Source organism: Arachis hypogaea, chromosome 9, assembly GCF_003086295.3.
Source record: "Arachis hypogaea cultivar Tifrunner chromosome 9, arahy.Tifrunner.gnm2.J5K5, whole genome shotgun sequence".
Taxonomy (NCBI): domain Eukaryota; kingdom Viridiplantae; phylum Streptophyta; class Magnoliopsida; order Fabales; family Fabaceae; genus Arachis; species Arachis hypogaea.
Window position 1 is genome coordinate 27,643,166 of NC_092044.1, and position 18,597 is coordinate 27,661,762.

The window sequence follows — 18,597 nt, forward strand, 5'->3', positions numbered from 1 at the left end:
CTAGTTTAGAGAGTAAATCTGCTCTGTGATTTTGTTCCTAGCTATATGACTAATTTCAATCTTTGAAAAACTGCCCACAAGGTGGCTGACAATATCTAGGTATTTTAATAAGATCGGATCCTTCGTTTGAAAATACTGATTTACTTGTTGGACAACTAATAAGGAATCACAGTAAACTTTTAAATCAGTAACGTGCAATTCAATTGCTAACCTGAGCCCAGCAATTAATGCTTCATATCCGGCCTGATTATTGCTGGCCTTAAAGGAAAATCAAAGAGAATGCTCGATGACAACTCCTTCAGGATTTTCCAAGAGTATTCCCGCTCCTGATCCTTGGAGATTTGATGCTCCGTCAACAAATAATACCCACTACTTACTCCCTGCTTCTGGGTTTGGTCCGGTGAACTCGGCAACAAAGTCAGCCAAGTACTGGGATTTTATAGATCCTCTAGGTTGATAGTGAATATCAAATTTCGAGAGTTCGATAGACCACTTGATTAACCTTCTAGCTAGTTCGGGTTTAGCGAGTATTTGGCGTAGTGGTTGTGCAGTTCTGACGTTGATTGTGTGGCTCTGAAAGTAAGGACGGAGCCTCCTTGCAGAGAAGACCAGTGCATAGGCAAGCTTTTCCAACCTCGGGTAGCGAAGCTCGGCGTTCTGCAATGACTTGCTTACAAAATAAACTAGCTGTTGTATTTTCTGATTTTCTGCAACAAGAACAGAACTAATTGCCATATCAGTAATCGATAAATACAAATATAATGGCTCGCCGACCTTAGGTTTTTGTAAAACAGGTGGTTTAGAAAGAATTTGTTTTAAACTTGTAAACACAGCTTCACAGTTTTCATCCCATTGAAAAGTTGTATTTTTTCGCAAACACTGAAAAAAGTTATAGGATTTAGATGCCAAGCACGGCAGAAATCTGGACAACGCGGCTAATCTCCCTGTTAATCGCTGAACCTCTTTGATTGTTGTTGGACTATTCATATCGAGGATTGCTTGACATTTTTCGGGGTTTGTCTCAATTCCTCGGCTGGTAAGTATGAAACCGAAGAATTTTCCTCCTCGTACATCGAAGGCGCACTTTTCAGGATTAAGCCGCATGTTATAAGCTCAGATTTGGCCGAATATTTCAGCAAGATCATCGATGTGGGAGTGGTTGGCTTTTGTCTTGGCGACCATATCATCGATGTATACCTCAATGTTCCGACCTATTTTCCGGTCGAAGTTCTTGTTCATCAGTCGTTGGTACATCGCACCTGCATTCTTTAAACCAAAAGGCATCACATTATAACAATAATTACCATATTCTGTTATAAAGGCTGTTTTCTCTTGGTTTGATGGATGCATAAGAATCTGGTTATAACCAGAGTATGTGTCCATAAAACTCAAGGTACCATAACCACAGGAGTTATCTACTAAAGTATCAATGCACGATAATGGATAAGCGTCTTTAGGACAAGCTTTGTTTAGATCAGTAAAGTCGACGTACATGCGCCATTTACCATTACTTTTTTTTACCATGACAACATTGGCTAACCATGTTGTGAATCTGATTTCTTAGATGAAATTTGCGTCGATGAGCTTCTTGGCTTCAGCCATGGATGCAAGCCTCTTCTCGGTTCCGAGGTTTCATTTTTTCTGAGATACTGGTCGGACGACCGGACTTATTGCCAGTTTATGTGTGATCACAGATGGGTCTATGCCTGGCATGTCTCCTGAGGTCCAAGCAAATGTCTCGGCGTTCTGTTGTAAAAATTGGATGAGTTTTTCCTTTTTCCCATCTTTAGTGGATGTTCCCACAAAATTAAACTTCATCGGGTCGTCGGTTAATGTCACCTTTATTAGCTCTTCATTTGGTAGAGGACGGTCTTGAAAGTCGGCTCTGGGATCTAACTCGGCAAGGGTTGGCTGTTCAGCATGTATAGAATTAATCCGCCGCTCGCTGGTTCTTTTGATAGGCTTTAAGCTTGTGTTATAACAGTGCCAAGCTTCTTGAAGGTCACCATGAACCGTAGCCACTATATTGTCCTGCACAGAAAACTTTACACAAAGATGAATTGTGGAGACAATTGCAGCAAATCTATTTAAAAAAGGTCTTCCTAAGATGAGATTATAAGGACTAAAACAATCGACTACAAGATATTGGATATCTTGTGTCTTAGATAGTGGCTGCTCACTGAGTGTGGTTTGCAACCACACTGAATCCATAACAGGGACCCGTTCTCCTGAAAATCCAACTAAATCTCCAACAGATGGCAGCACAATATTAGTACTCAGTTTCATCTTTTCAAAAATAGCAAAAAAAATACATCGTCGCTGCTACCCGGGTCTAGCAGAACTTTTCGAACTATTAGGTCTCCCAACTAGATGGAGATGACCACAGGGTCATCCAAATTGCTGTCATTGCAACTAAATTCGGATGGGCAAAAGGTCAGCTCTGGCATGTCTTAGACTGGTTGAGGGTTATTAGTGGTATCTCCAAGGGCCAACATGGCCCTGTAAGTACGTTTTCTGGCTAAACTTGTGTGTCCGCCTCTGGCATAACCTCCCGAGATGCAATTGATGATGCCTCTGGGTTGAGTAGGGGCCTTGTCCTTTTCTCTTGATGATGTACCTACGGCGGATGGATCAGTGGTTGGACCAGTTCTTTTCTGGATATGACCTGCAACAAATTTGTCGAGATATCCTTGTCTTGCTAGGTGTTCCAGGAGATCTTTTGCTATCACACATTCATCAGTTGTATGGCCGTACTTCTGATGAAATGTGCAATATTTAGATTTGTCAGTGTTCTTTGGCTCAGGATAATTCCCAGCTTTGCGAGGAGGTTTAATCAGCTTAGAATTCAATATTTTCGTAATAATATCATCCCTCTTCGCGTTAAACTGGGTATATGACTCGTAACGCGGCATAGGTCTGAAGCTCTCTTGTTATCCTGAGATTTATCGTCATCTTTGTTGACTACCAACTTTTCAGCCCTCCGTGCCTGGCGGAGCTCTTCAATGTCAATCTGTCCCTTTGCCTTCTCCTAAAACTCTGGTAGGGTTTTTGATTTGGCCACTGCGATGGCTTCCTAGAATTTGCTTGGGCGAAGGCCATTTTTAATGGCATGCAAGTGGACTTCAGGGTGAAGGTCGCGGATCCTCATCGCTATCTTCGTGAATCGGGTAATGTAGTCCTTCAGACTTCCTTGCGAACCTTGCTTAATGGTAGTTAAATGATCGGAATCATGCAAATATATTGCCGATGCTGCAAAGTGATCTTCGAATTGCTTCGCCAGTTCTTGGAAACGTGAGATAGAATCTACAGGCAAAGAGCAAAACTAGTCAAGTGCAGGACCATCTAGAAAAGACGGAAAACAACGGCATAAAATAGGGTCATATGCACCATTAACGATCATAATAGATTAGAATTTTTTGATGTGCTGCTTAGGATCTCCTAGCCCATTGTACGGAGTTAGAGTCGTCGGCAAGGTGAATTGTCTGGGAAGTTGGTAATTCATGATGTCGACTGTGAACGGCCCTGTAAAATTATCAGGCTCATCATCCTTGCCCTCAGGTGAAGCGTTGTCATTCCGAGGATCTCCATCATCATCATTCTGAGGCGTTTCCGAGATATGGGTCGGCTCGGATTGACGCTCATCATTTGTCTGCCGATTATTGTTGTGTTCAAGGCGAGCATTGGCTAATTGCTAAATTTGTTGCTGCATCCTTTGATTCTCGTCTGCCATACGCTGATTTGCCTCAGCCATACGCTGGTTTGCTTGCTGAAACTCGGTTACCATCCGAAGGAGCCCGGACGGGGTGGGAGGAGGTGCATCAACCATTGACGGATGTTGGGGTATTTGGGGCTTATAAAGGGAGATATTCTAAATTTTTGTCCCCATAGTGGGCGCCAAATGTTCTTGTCTGGTTTAGCCGAGCTATAACTCGTTTCCTGGCGAGAGTTGGCCGACCTATTCGAGTCAGGACGTGCTTTGGTCACCAAATGAAATAGGAGGAGGAACACCTGCAAAAAGCACTCTGACGCTCAAGTCAGTCAATGAGAATTATGAGAAGATTTATTATCTTGGGAAAATGACTTACCTTTTGAATTCTGATAGTTCCCTTTTATAATTAGGGGACGAGGATAACCGTTTTCCGACATTTAAGAGGATTTAATATTCTTTCCGACGTTACTAAACAAAAATAATTTATAATCATAATTCGACGAAATTAATATATATATCGGTTATAAGAAAATTAGCCGAGCTATAACTTTCAAGTGATGTATAACGGTCATATCAGGTACGAATAAAGAGATAAAACATTTGTGTAATTAATTTGATTTCAGGTGATTCAAGTAATTTGGTTTTTTATTTTATTTAGAAAAAATCCTAATGAAGTGTTAGTTTCGGCGATTTAAAATTATGGATTCATGTTTGTTTATTTTGGTATCCAGCAAAAGTTTCAACAATTCAAAATTATGGGTTCAAATTGATTAAAGTTCTAAAATGATCCTTAAGATTGACCTCGTATATTAAAATCGTCCCTGACATTCTAATTATACAAAATAACATTCATGAGATTGGCTAATGTCATTCACTTTAATCCGTAATTTTTTTCTATTAACGACTGACTAATGTGGCTTGATGACATGGATCGCTAATAAATATGTATCACATCATGGTTTGGCCTCATGTAATGATGTGATAATGGGTTAATCAGTAACATGTGGCATGGTGACGTGAATATAATGCTACATGTCGTAATACTATTGTCCACGTATAATTCAATATGCTATAACTGTCGTGTATCAAATTGGTCATTGACTTTGTACTAAGTAGCTCATTTTAATTTGTGATATTGATCGTTGTCAACCAAATTAGTCATTGCACCAAATTTTTTCATTTTTTATAAATTAAATATTCTTAATTTTTTTAAACGTACTAATTTATCTTTTATTTTTTAAATATTGTTTAAATACAAGTATTTTTATAGATATTTTTAAGATTTTAATTTTACTCTTACAAATTTTGTTTACAATGATTTATTGATAAATTTTGCAAAGTATAAGTATATATTTTAATAAAATAATTATATAATTGATTAAGTAAAAGAATGCATATATAAGAACCAAAAAAAAATATTTATACCAATAAATAAAAATATTTTTATTGTAATTTCATGTACTTTACTAATTTAAAAGCTTAGCTAAAATTTTCAATAATTTCAACAAAATTCACTACTTAGCTAACTTTCCAATAAACTTATTTAGAAAAGTATAATAGTTTTATGTTTCTATATTAGTTATACATTATACTTGTAGCTATTTTTCTAATTTTATTGAAATTAGAATAAAAATTATTGTGTTATTTTATTCTTTTTTATGAAGGTAAAAGAAATAAGATTTAAATAAGTTTTACAAAATACGTGTTTTTCATATTAAAATAAAAAATATATTTTAATTAATTATATAATTTTTTTATTAAACTAATATTTTTATATATTACAAAATTATTAATATTAAATTATTAAAAACGATTCTATGATTAAAACTAAAAACTTAAAACAAAAAATACTTGTATTTAAACAATATGTAATTGGAAGGAAAATTAATGCGATTAAAAAATATTGAGAATTTGGATCTCTTTGTTTAGTAGTATTTTTTTTATTATTTTTTCTATCAATAATAGAATAGTTACTATGTACGTAATTCATTTTGAGCATTTTATTCAATTATTAATAAAAAAAAAACTTATGCATGTAAAATTTTAATTCTCAAAGTTTTAATAATATTTATTTTTCGTAGAGAGATATTATTTAATTTTATTAATATTTCTTTATTGCAATTATTATTTGACATTCCGGTAAGTTTAACTTAGTTAATTACTATAAATAATTTATTTTGACCATTTAGAGAAAACCTTTTCTCTTCTGTAACCATTTAGCATAAAATGCATGAAATTGAGTCTAGACTTCAGATCATGTGTGAAAAACAAGGTTGGCCAAATCAAGTTGACTATAGAATGGTAGCAAACACATTCCTTTCTCAATGATCTTGAGTTTTAATTGTAAGAATGAGAAGGAGAAAAGGTGAGGGACAAGCTTTTTTAAAGTGAGGAATCAAACCTTTTAAAGTAATAGAATAATCTTTTAATTATTTTAAAATTAAAATAGTAAAATTTATATATAATAAAATTATAATTTAGTCAGAAACTATTTTTTCTATATAGTTAGCTTCACTTACGTAGCGATTAGTTACTTATATTAGTTGTTTTTTCTTGGTTAAAAATTTGTAATAGAGGAAGAATGCACATGGAAAAATGTGTTTTTTATTTTTTATGAGCCAGTTGCTCAAGTCTTGATTGGACTAAAATGGTTACCCTTCTTTCCTATCCTATGCAAAAACTTCAATAGCACATAAATGCCGCTTTACTACCCACTCATATTCTTTCTTTTTTCTTGGGTTCGGACGGGGAAAAAAGAAAGAACTGGGAAGAGACTCAGCTTTCGATGTTTACAGATTAGTATCTTCTTTCAATACTATTAATTGAATATGATTTTCTTTTCAGAATGATGCCATTATTTAACTAATACTACTACTAGCATTTAGCTGCCGAGGGATCCTATGAACATAATTAAGCATTTCTGTTATATTCTCGGCATTCTCCCTCTCTCCTCATGTGCACCTATGGGGTAGAATAGTTAGAAGCTTTGAATAGCTTATTAATTAAGGGTCTATGATAAAGAGGTTGAATTTTATGGTGGTTATTATTTTGGTAGGTATAATAATTATAAAATTTTGATCATTCTTAATAAATTATATTCTTATTACGATCTTGTTAATATGTCTTTTAAAGATATATTTTAAAAATATTATAAAAAATATTTTAATAAAAATTGTTAAATTACAATTCGTTTAAAAGCGAGTTAATTTATCTTGATTAGTATAATTCACGAGTTAAATGAGTTGGGTTGAGCGAGCACTAGGTGGCTCATTTGACTTATTTTGGGTATATAAAATCTATTTTGGTATACAAAATTTTTTGTTTGTTATCTAGTTTTTTAGGTTTTAGATAATTTAAAGTAAACATATATGAATGTATGATAAATTATCTTTTATTTATATGGATAACAAATAAAAAATTGCTAAAATTATGAAGTAATTTAAAAAAATGAGTCAAACGAGTCAACTTGTTTAACTCGTTCACTCAAACAAGTGGAGTCGGATTGGCATTTTCTTGACTCGTTTAAGATATGAGCCATCCTATTTTTCTAATTTGGCTCGCTGCTCGTGCATGAAGCGTCGTTTTGAATTTGTCCACTCACTCATTTGACACCTCAACTCGAGTATCCTTAATCCAAGAACATTCAATGTACTTTATTATTGAAGCCGCGATCACAAGGGATTGCTTGACGACTCCGGAAACCTCTGAGATCTCAAACACTAAAAAGGTAATTACAAGAGGCGAATGACTGTGTAGAGCTTTGGACATTGTCTCGATGTAGAGCCATTGATATTGCTTTCTCCTAGCAATGGATGCTTGGTTTCCATCATCCAAGAAGCTTCCGAAAATCATTATGATATCTTTCTTATTAGTTTATACCTTTGACTCTTCTTCGCCTCTAGAGTAGGAGGAGTCCTTCGACTTGTTATTATTTTGTATCGCTTCTCCTTTTGCGCTTTACCACATATTTATTGAATTTTTTATTTTTCAGCCATTGTTTGACCCAGTTCCATAAGTTCTTACAGTCTTTGATATCATTTCTGTTGTCCCTATGATACTTGTAATAAAATCGTTTATCTTAAAAGTTTTTAGGTGTCAACTAAGGGAGTATCTTAAGTGTCCAATTTGGATGCATTCAGTATTAAAGCAATCTAAGTAATCTTGCAATGATTCTTCAAGCTTCTAGACAATGGAATATAGGTTGAGGCAAGTTTTTGATAGGCTTTTCTAAATTCTTGGACAAATCATGGATTGTGAATATGCATTTGGGTGAGAGAGAATTGAACCAGGTCAAGGCAGATTTCTTTAATATCACGGAAAAAAGTTTGCACTGTAGGGCATCAGAGGAGACTTCTACGACCATGCAGTTTTCAAAAGCATCTTCGTGATGTTATAGATTTAAAGTACCATTGTAAGTGTCCATATCTGTGGGCTGCTAGAACTTCTTTGGAATGGCTTTGTCAAGATTTTTCATGGATAATAGGTGTGAGTCTCTTCCTCTTTTCTGCGAATTTTTCCGTATAATCTTACTGGTAACCATGTTCATCTGATCTGAGATGAAAGTGACTTAGAGCTTTGGTTCAAGTTAGCTTTTGGCTATGACGGTTGCTGCAGGTGTTCTTGTTGTTTCCTTTCTTTTTTTTCCCCTGCATCGGCCAGGGTTTAGACTTGCTTCCAGGTGTTTTAATCCACTCTTTGGCAGGTTTTGACTGGATTTACTACTCATGTTGTTTTTGGAGAAAGGTGAAAAAGACTTCTTCCAAACTGGGGACCTTTCTTCTACCTCTTTCATTAGAGTATTTTCCGTAGGGTGCGAGTTTTTTCTGTGCCTTCCAAAAGATCTGAGACTTGGTTCTAAGGGTTTGTCACTCGTACTTGGTGAAAAGGGAAGGTGATGGATGGTTTTATAAATTTTACATAATAAAAATCTATACACAAGACGCTATTCAACAATATTTGCATGGGTGAAATTTTGAGAGATGGTAGACTTTCAATCAGTTATAATCTACGAACTAAATGAGAAATAATATTTAGGGTAAATACCCTTTTTGGCCCTTGAACATTTTAAAGTGGGACATATCGCACCTTTATCATCCAAAAATCTCTACCCGATCCTCAACCAACGACATAAGTGAACGAATCGACCCCTGTGACCGGTTGCTAACAGGTTACCTGGTTGACGTGTCAGGTGGATGCTGAGGTGTCAACTGAATGTGCCACGTGTAAGTAAAATATGTTGCAGGGACTCAAAACCCCTCCCTGCAACTCAAACGGCGTCGTTGTGTTGGGTTAATATTCCCCCATTCTTGAATGATTGAAAAAGTTTAGGGTTTGCATCTTCTGGCTATTTGAGAGGACATGCAATGATGGCATGGCAAGTGCAAATTCTGGTGCTTCATGGAGTCGTGAGAGAAGATGCGGTGGGGGTGACGAGAGTTGGGGTAGTGGAATGAGTGCCGATGGAAGCATTTTGGAAGGAGCGTTGAGAAGGATGAAGAAGAAATTTGTTTCTCCAGTGTGCAACTGCGGATCATACGCCATTTTGTTCGAATCTGGAACTTCAAAAAACCCTAGGAGGCTTTTCTTTGGTTGTTCCTATTTTAAGGTAAATTTTTTGGAAATAATTTTTGTTTGGGTTGCTGCGTTATTTTGGTAACTTGTTGGAGCTGAACCGTATGCATGTTTGATATAGAACAACAGAGGATATTGCAAATACTTTGTCTGACTAGATGAGTATGTTGCCTCTGTTTGTATTGATGAGGTAGTACAAGAGGCAGTATCGGACCCAACGAAAAAGATGGAAGAAAGAATTGCAGAGATAGAGAAGAAGATGGATGAGGTCAAAAGCGATGAGATTAACAGTGGTGCTCTTAGCAGATGGGAAGTGTTTGTGTTGATCTTGTTGGGCATTGTAATAGGAAAGGGATGTAGTATAGTAACAACTGCATAATGTTAATATACCTTTGACATTGTAAATTTAGTGTTTTATAATGGATTCAATGTTTGGATGTAGTAAAAGAAAAGAATGTGAAATTACAATGAACTATGTTTCTGGATTAATAGAGTTTGATTAGTCAGTTATGAGTATTTTCTGCATTTCATGATTTGTGTGTAATTGATTGACAGAATCATAGTAAACCAAATTGAAACCATAGTAAAAATGCAACCTTTTCACAAGGGTGAAGTATTGTCATTTCACAAATCCAAGTCATGTGAGACAAAGTTTCCATCTTGATAACACAGAAAGTACACCAGACAAAGTTTATAAAATAAAACTCACACACTATGTGAGTCCAAGTAGTTTTCTAAAAAAATATGTCCCTAAAACATATGTAGTTTTCAGAATTCTGGTGCAGCAGCAAAAAAAATCAATGATCATCTAAAAAAAATATATAAGAATTAAAAAATAACATCTTTTAATAGATATTTCGCTTTATATTTATCGGGTGTAAAAATAAAAAATGATTTATGCTAAATTTTTGCCGACTTTAATCTAATACGATCTAAAATGAGTATCCTATAATCTAATTATGCTCCAAAAGAGTGCACTTGGGTTGTACAAATGAATGCCTTAGGTTTAGGTGGGTATGCTGGGTCATAACACCACCCCTTCCCCCAAAAAGTGATTGCCTCTTGTTTTCAATAACTTCCAAGTGAGATAGAACAAGACAATTAATAGTCACGTACTTTTTTCGTTAAGAAGGAATCGTATGTGATTAACAAAACAACTATCTTCTTGAAATGTTGCTTTTATGATAATTTTAGCGAAGCACCTATTAGTAATTAAGTGTTTTTACATTTTAGTAGCTAATATGTTGAGCCCGCACCCCGCAATGTTTACTGAAGTTAATATGTTACAGCTTAACTCTTATTTTTCTCATAAGAAAAGTAACCTTTTTAAGGTGAGCTCTCATCATTTATTCTTTCACCCATCAATCCAACCTCTAGTTCGGTTTTCCACAAGGATGCACGATACCGGCCTTTCACAATTTTAATCGCTTCTTAAATTTTCTGGTTTCTCCATAAATGGAAGTGAAGCATGGGATTAGGGAGTAGGGACCATGGGGAGTCAGGGAGACAATAATGAAAACAATGGCAACTCACGATAATAAAAGGACAGAAACAAGGGCAAAACCATAACCCACATGGCACCCCCATCATAATAATACTAATTTAACATTATTATTACACATTATTTTGTGTGCATTGCCGTCAGGTCAGTTTTCACAGACCTTACAAAGGTCATCCACCACTCTCCCCTTCCCTCCCTTTCTTCTTTCTTCTCCTTCTTCTCTCTCCCTCTCCATCCTTCTTTCACACTCCAACGCTGTCACCATTAACAATGGAACTCCCCAAACCAACCCCAACCAAAGATGTTCTAGAACCTTCCAACCCAACAAGCAGCAGCAACAATAACGCTGAAGAATCCTTCACTTCCGTCTTCGACGACGCCTACGACAGCAACTGCTCAACCCCATACGTCAGCGCACCCTCAAGCCCGGGCCGAGGACCACCAGTCTCCGGCTTCTTCTACAGCGCACCCGCCAGCCCGTTACACTTCGCGATAACCGCCGCTTCCTCCTCCTACCAAGCAAACCACTCCTCCTCCTCGTCTTCGGTTCCAATGGGCTACGAGTTCGAGTTCTCCGCCCATTTCGGGTCCTCCGGTCCAACCGGGCCCGGTTCGATGAGCTCGGCAGACGAGCTCTTCCTGAACGGCCAGATCCGGCCTATGAAACTCTCCTGCCACCTGGAACGCCCTCAGGTCCTCGCTCCCTTGCTGGATCTGGACGAAGAAGAAGAGAACGAAGAAAATAGCGATGAAGTTGCAGAAGCTAAACTTGTTGTTGTTCGAGGAAGGGATCTGAGGCTTCGCGATAAGTCCCTTCGGAGAAGGACCAGATCCATGTCACCTCTTAGAAGCAACGCGCACATGGAGTGGGCCGAGATCGAGGAGGATAACGGCCCATCAGAGCCCGAGAAGAGCCCAAGGAGAAACCAGAACAACAATGAAAATATTAACCAAGATAGTAACGGTTCGTTAGAAACAGAGAGCAACAACATGGAGGGTTCCGGTTCGGGTTCTGGTTTGGAGGCGACACCTTCGGTTTCAGGGTCGGGTTTAGGTTCGGGATCGTCTTCAAGATCGTCGTCTGCGGGAAGGAGCTCGAAGCGGTGGGTTTTCCTGAAGGACTTTCTGAGGAGCAAGAGTGAGGGAAGGAGTAACAATAAGTTCTGGTCTACCATAACATTCTCTCCTACAAAGGAAAAGAAACCGAACCTCTCCAACAACGGTAATAATAGTAGTAGTAGCGAGACGCAGAGGTCTTGGGCCAAGAGAGTGACTGGGAAGCCCACGAACGGCGTCGTTGGGAAGAGGCGGGTGCCGCCTTCGCCGCACGAGTTGCACTATAAAGCCAACAGAGCCCAGGCTGAAGAGTTGAGGAAAAAGACCTTTTTGCCCTACCGCCAGGGCCTTCTTGGGTGCTTGGGTTTTAGTTCTAAGGGGTATGGAGCCATGAATGGCTTCGCTAGAGCCTTAAACCCTGTTTCCTCCCGGTAAAATTTAGAAACCTAAACAAACCTCCATGTTTGTTGGCTTGGGTTTTTTCCCCATAAATTGTACAGATTATTATTACTACTATTATTATTATTACTATCTTTATTATTATTATTATTATTATTATTATTATGAAGATCATTTTGGAATAGAATAGCTCAGATTTGTTGGGCTATGCTGTCTGTATCATAGGGTAGGAACCTATCCAGGGAGTTGGTGAAAAAGAAGAAACTGAAGCATGGAGGTTTCTTGATTCGCCATCTTTACTTGTAGATGAGGGTGACGCTGATTAAATTATGTATAATATACTGTGTATTGTATTTACTATATACACAGTTTCTATGCAGTGACTCAAGTTTATATATTATTCACACACTTACCTTTCTGTCCTGATCTTTTGGGGGAAAAATAGTAAAAGCTCCAAGTTCATAATATGCGAGATTAAATTAAGTTAAACTCAATTAGGCCTTGTCAAAGTCGTTATCCTAGTGACGCCTATGCTAATTTTGTATTGGATTAATATTGTTGTTATCATATTATAATGTTACAATAATATCATCGAAAAGGGTATCTAAGAATCAATCTAATAAGGTGGGGGGGGGGGGGGGGGGATTACAGAATACACGTGGTGTGGGGGATCCCTATTAGTTGTGATTACTGATTAGGCCCCATCCCATGGAAATTGTTGAAGTGCGCGCTACAGCTACGTTTGCACTTGCAAGAACGAACGAACCCACACCGTATTACACCACACAAATATAACACAATCTGAAAGATGCTTCTTTCTTGTGGTGTTTTTTAGCATTTTGGCATGTCCCCCAAAATTGTTGGTTGTATATGGGTTAATTGCATGAGATTGAAGATGGTTGTGTCGGGATCTTGGCGGTAGATGAGATTACTATACGGCTATACCTGAGTTCCACTTCCACCTTTATTTCTTTTGGGACCCCAATGGTGTTAGATGCAAGCGTTATAATTATACCATGATCGAGCATTATAGGAAAATGATTTTCTCAAAATCTATGAGCTCGCGAAATCTATGAGCGATGTGATGTGGACATAAAGTTAGATTGAGATTACATGATATTGACTTGCTTATAAGTTAGCTGGTAGCAGCATAAGTTGAAAAGTTGCAATGGAACCCATTAAATCTCAAAAGCATGGTCCATTTTCTTAAGAGTTATGTCTCCCTTCAATTGAAAATTCTTCTCTATCATCCAGTTGTGAGAAATATTTCATATATTTGGAGTATATTTAATTCTTATTTATGAGATATTCACGATCATTAAGAATATTTAAAAGTTATGTAAAATCTCATGAATAAATAACTGAAAGTACTTTTAGAGTATGTTTTATTGTTTTAAATATATTTTAGCAACATGTAATTATTTGTCTCCCGATCATTGCTCATCAGAAATACTTAACGATCTTATAATTATATAATATTTAACGTGTTCTAAAAATAACTACAATTACGTTATATATAAAAGTACACATTAAATATATCTCTATAGTTTTTTCTTTTTATTTTTGCATTATGTTCCGTTGATTATTAAAAAAAAATTAATTTTAATACTGATAATAAAACATTTTACATTGTCGTATAATTATATTCGTTTTTTTAGATGACCATTTACATAATAATACAAAAGATAATTATTTTTACTATATAACATTAAATAATTGAATACCCATGTAAAATTACATTTGACACTGCACCAAAATTAGATGGCATTCTCGGAGAAAAACTTTCAAAAAATGCAGCGAGTGAAAACTGAGTTAATGAATATGGGAGGACCCAAGTGGCCAAGTCCTTTTCATATGCTGATGCTATACGGACACTAATAACTTAGCTTGGATTTTGGCTAATTAAATAAAAAAATATTCTTTGTTCCCGTAAAAGAAAGACATGCTTCTTTGGTCATCCTAAAGAGAAAGATCTATCTTTTCTGTTCATGTTATTCCTCCACCAACGTCGTTTGTTATCGTTTGTTTGTTTCTTTTTTAACTTGGATTCTGCTTTTATTGGGGAATAGGGAGGGTGTAATTGTACTTCCATTTCTTTGCCCTCACTTTTCATTTTTTCACTTTCTTGTTATAGTTTTGCTCCATCCTATATATTGGTTGGTTCAGTCCTTTACCTATTAGTGATTCCAAATGAAAAAATAAAGTTCACCCCAAGCACACTTCAGCCGTATGAATAGGTGTATTCGTTGGGGGTGTTTATGGGTAAGATGAAACTGAATTTATCCTGATTTAGATTTGTCTCTAAATATATATTGACTCTATTTGTTAGACTCTAACTCGACTTTAGACTCAATAAAATCTAAATATTTTTGGGTTATAATTATACCGGATCTAAACTAGGTGAAAATCAGATCTTTAAAATTTTAAGAATAATTTATAATGAAACTTATTTATAAAGAAACTTATTTATGATGCACTTATTTATAAAAAAAAAATTGTTACTAAAATTAATATAACATAATACTAAAATTAATTTAAGACATACCATTTTTAGTATTCTTAGAGTACACACGAGACAGATGAAGCTGGATTCGCCTTAACTCGGATCCGACCCGAAATAATAATTGGGTCTATTTTTGAGACCTTTACTCGACCCTAAATCCAGTAAAATCACACAAAATTAGCCTTTAAAAATGTTCGGGGCCGAACCAAATCTTTGAACTGGGACATGTGCACCCTAGTATTCACAATGCAATGTGAATTATTTTTTTAAAGAAAAATCAATTCAATTTATTTGAATATAATCACATAACAGATTAATAAATGTAAAGTATATTCAATTTATATATGAAAAAAATGAATTAAAAAAATTTAAATAAAGGTTTATAATGGAAAAACAATATTAATAGGATAAAGTATATTTTTTAGAGAAAGTCTAGGGCCAGCACTTTTATTAAAATTTGGCCAGTACTTAACCATTAAAAAAAAGTAATTCTACACTATTAAATGTCATCTCCCACCATTAAAAACATTGATGATGGTTAATTGATGGCTACACATCACAAATTCTGCTGACCCCTTAGCACTCTTTTATTTTTTATTCTTGAAATTTGTTAAAAGTTTTAAAAATATGCCTAAGTTTTATTTTGTTTCAATTTTGTCTTAGAAATTTTCGATTTGTATCAAATATACTTTTGGCGGCTAATTTTTCAAAAAAATTAGGATGAATTTAGTAACAATTTCACAAGAACAACCTTTAACACAAGCAAATCAGACATAGGTGTCATGTATTATTGTTGAATTGATCATAAACTTTTTAAAAATTAAGCCGTCAAGGATATATTTTGTAACACCCTACCACATAAAGCCTTACGCTATAGTCGTAAATAAGAGGTGGTGAGGCATTACGACGCCTAAAAATAAAATATACATATAGATATAGAAGAATAACATCATAAATAGGATACCGTAAAGAAATTAAAATATCGAATGACCGATACTTACATATGAAAAATGTTAAAACAAGCAAACGTCGTATATCAAAGTAGAATATGTATATATACATAGATTTCAGAATAAGATACATAATAATCACTATTCTCGACCATCGAAAACAAGGCCGGCTAGAATATATTACAAAATCAGAAGTACAAAAATACAATTATGTTTCTCCAAAACAAAACCTCTAAGAGAAAAGTATATAAATACATGTTCAATAGTGAAAAAATATGCTAAGTACAGATTAATTTTCAAATATAAAATATATTTCACTTTACCAACGAGTCTCACACTCTCAACGAGATATGTTACATCTTGTTATTTGAAAAATCAACAATTTCCTCAACGATGAGAAGCCGAAAGTTTCTAGTAGGATAATAGTTCAAAGTAGAGACTATGTAAAACTACATGAACCCACTAGATAATTGGTGCACGAAATTGTGATCATCAACAATGGCGCCAAAAAGTTGGTAGCGCTCTCAAACGTGAATCACACTTAGTCACAACTCCGCACAACTAACCAGCAAGTGCATTGGGTCGTCCAAGTAATACCTTACGTGAGTAAGGGTCGATCCCACGGAGGTTGTTGGTATGAAGCAAGCTATAGTCATCTTGTAAATCTCAGTTAGGCGGATAGTAAATGTTATGGAGTTTTCAAATAATAAATAAAACAGAAAATAAAGATAGAGTTACTCATGTAATTCAATGGTGGAAATTTCAGATAAGTGTGTGGAGGTGCTTGTCCCTGTTGGATCTCTGCTTTCCTACTGTCTTTCTTTAATTCTTCTTATTCCTTTCCATGGCAAGCTGTATGTAGGGCATCACTGTTGTCAATGGCTACATCCCATCCTCTCAGTGAAAAAGGTCGAAATGCTCTGTCACGGCACGGCTAATCATCTGTCGGTTCTCTATCATGTTGGAATAGAATCCCTTGATTCTTTTGCATTTGTCATCACGCCCAACAATCGCGAGTTTGAAGCTCGTCACAGTCATTCAATCCAGGAATCCTACTCGGAATACCACAGACAAGGTTTAGACTTTCCGGATTCTCATGAATGCCGCCATCAATCTAGCTTATACCACGAAGATTCTGATTAAGGAATCCAAGAGATATGCGCCCGGTCTACGGTAGAACGGAAGTGGTTGTCAGTCACGCGTTCATAGATGAGAATGATGATGAGTGTCACGGATCATCACATTCATCATGTTGAAGTGCAACGAATATCTTAGAATAAGAACAAGCGGAATTAAATAGAAAATAGTAGTAATTGCATTGAAACTTGAGGTACAACAGAGCTCCACACCCTTAATCTATGGTGTGTAGAAACTCCACCGTTAAAAATATATAAGTGATGAAGGTCCAAGAATGGCCTAATGGCCAGCCCCCAAACGTGATCAAAAGATCAAAAAATACAATCAAAGACACTGAATACAATAGTAAAAAGTCCTATTTATACTAGACTAGCTACTAGGGTTTACAGAAGTAAGTAATTGATGTAGAAATCCACTTCTGGGGCCCACTTGGTGTGTGCTTGGGCTGAGCTTGAGCTTTACACGTGCAGAGACTTCTTTTCGAGTTGAACGCCAAGTTGTAACGTGTTTCTGGCGTTCAACTCTGGTTCGTGATGTGTTTCTGGCGTTTGACTCCAGAATACAACATGGAACTGGCGTTGAGCGCCAGTTTACATCGTCTAATCACGAATAAAGTATAAACTATTATATATTGGTGGAAAGATCTGGATGTCTACTTTTCAATGCCATTGAGAGCGTGCGATTTGGAGTTCTGTAGCTCCAGAAAATCTATTTTGAGTGCAGGAAGGTCAGATTCCAACAGCATCAACAGTCCTTTGTCAGCCTCCTTATCAGAGTTTTGCTCAGGTCCCTCAATTTCAGCCAGAAATTACCTGAAATCATAGAAAAATACACAAATTCATAGTAAAGTCCAGAAATGTGAATTTAGCATAAAAACTAATGAAAACATCCCTAAAAGTAGCTAGATTATACTAAAAACTATCTAAAAACAATGCCAAAAAGCGTATAAATTATCCGCTCATCACAACACCAAACTTAAATTGTTGCTTGTCCCCAAGCAACTGAAAATCAATTAGGATAAAAAGAATAGAATATACTATAAATTCCAGAATATCAATGAATATTAGTCCTAATTAGATGAGCGAGACTTGTAGCTTTTTGCCTCTGAACAGTTTTGGCATCTCACTTTTTCCTTTGAAGTTTAGAATGATTGGCATCTATAGGAACTTAGAATTTCAGATAGTGTTATTGATTCTCCTAGTTAAGTATGTTGATTCTTGAACACAGCTACTTTTATGAGTCTTGGCTGTGGCCCTAAGCATTTTGTTTTCCAGTATTACCACCAGATACATAAATGCCACAGAAACATAACTGGGTGAACCTTTTCAGATTGTGACTCAGCTTTGCTAAAGTCCCCAGTTAGAGGTATCCAGAGCTCTTAAGCACACTCTTTTTGCTTTGGATGATGACTTTAACCACTCAGTCTCAAGCTTTTCACTTGGACCTGCATGCCACAAGCACATGGTTAGGGACAGCTTGATTTAGCCACTTAGGCCTGGATTTTATTTTCTTGGGCCCTCCTATCCATTGATGCTCAAAGCCTTGGATCCTTTTTACCCTTGCCTTTTGGTTTTAAGGGCTATTAGCTTTTTCTGCTTGCTTTTTCTTTTTCTTTCTAATTTTTTTCGCCAAAATTTTTTTTCGCAAGCTTTTGCTTTTTCACTGCTTTTTCTTGCTTCAAGAATCAATTTCATGATTTTTTAGATTGTCAATAACATTATCTTTGTTCATCATTCTTTCAAGAGCCAACAATTTTAACATTCATAAACAA

General features: G+C 36.1%; 1 protein-coding gene across 1 annotated transcript; it reads left to right on the forward strand.

Annotated features, from left to right (window-relative positions):
- The first annotated feature begins 10,556 nt into the window (after positions 1-10,556).
- On the forward strand, positions 10,557-12,654 carry LOC112710761 (uncharacterized). Its single transcript, XM_025763163.3, has one exon. The coding sequence runs from the start codon at positions 11,052-11,054 to the stop codon at positions 12,270-12,272; it is 1,221 nt and encodes a 406-aa protein (XP_025618948.1). The 5' UTR covers positions 10,557-11,051; the 3' UTR covers positions 12,273-12,654.
- The last annotated feature ends 5,943 nt before the right edge of the window (positions 12,655-18,597 follow it).

Excerpts from the sequence above, each read along its gene's own strand:
- LOC112710761 (XM_025763163.3), top strand. The coding sequence starts at position 11,052 with ATGGAACTCCCCAAACCAACCCCAACCAAAGATGTTCTAGAACCTTCC.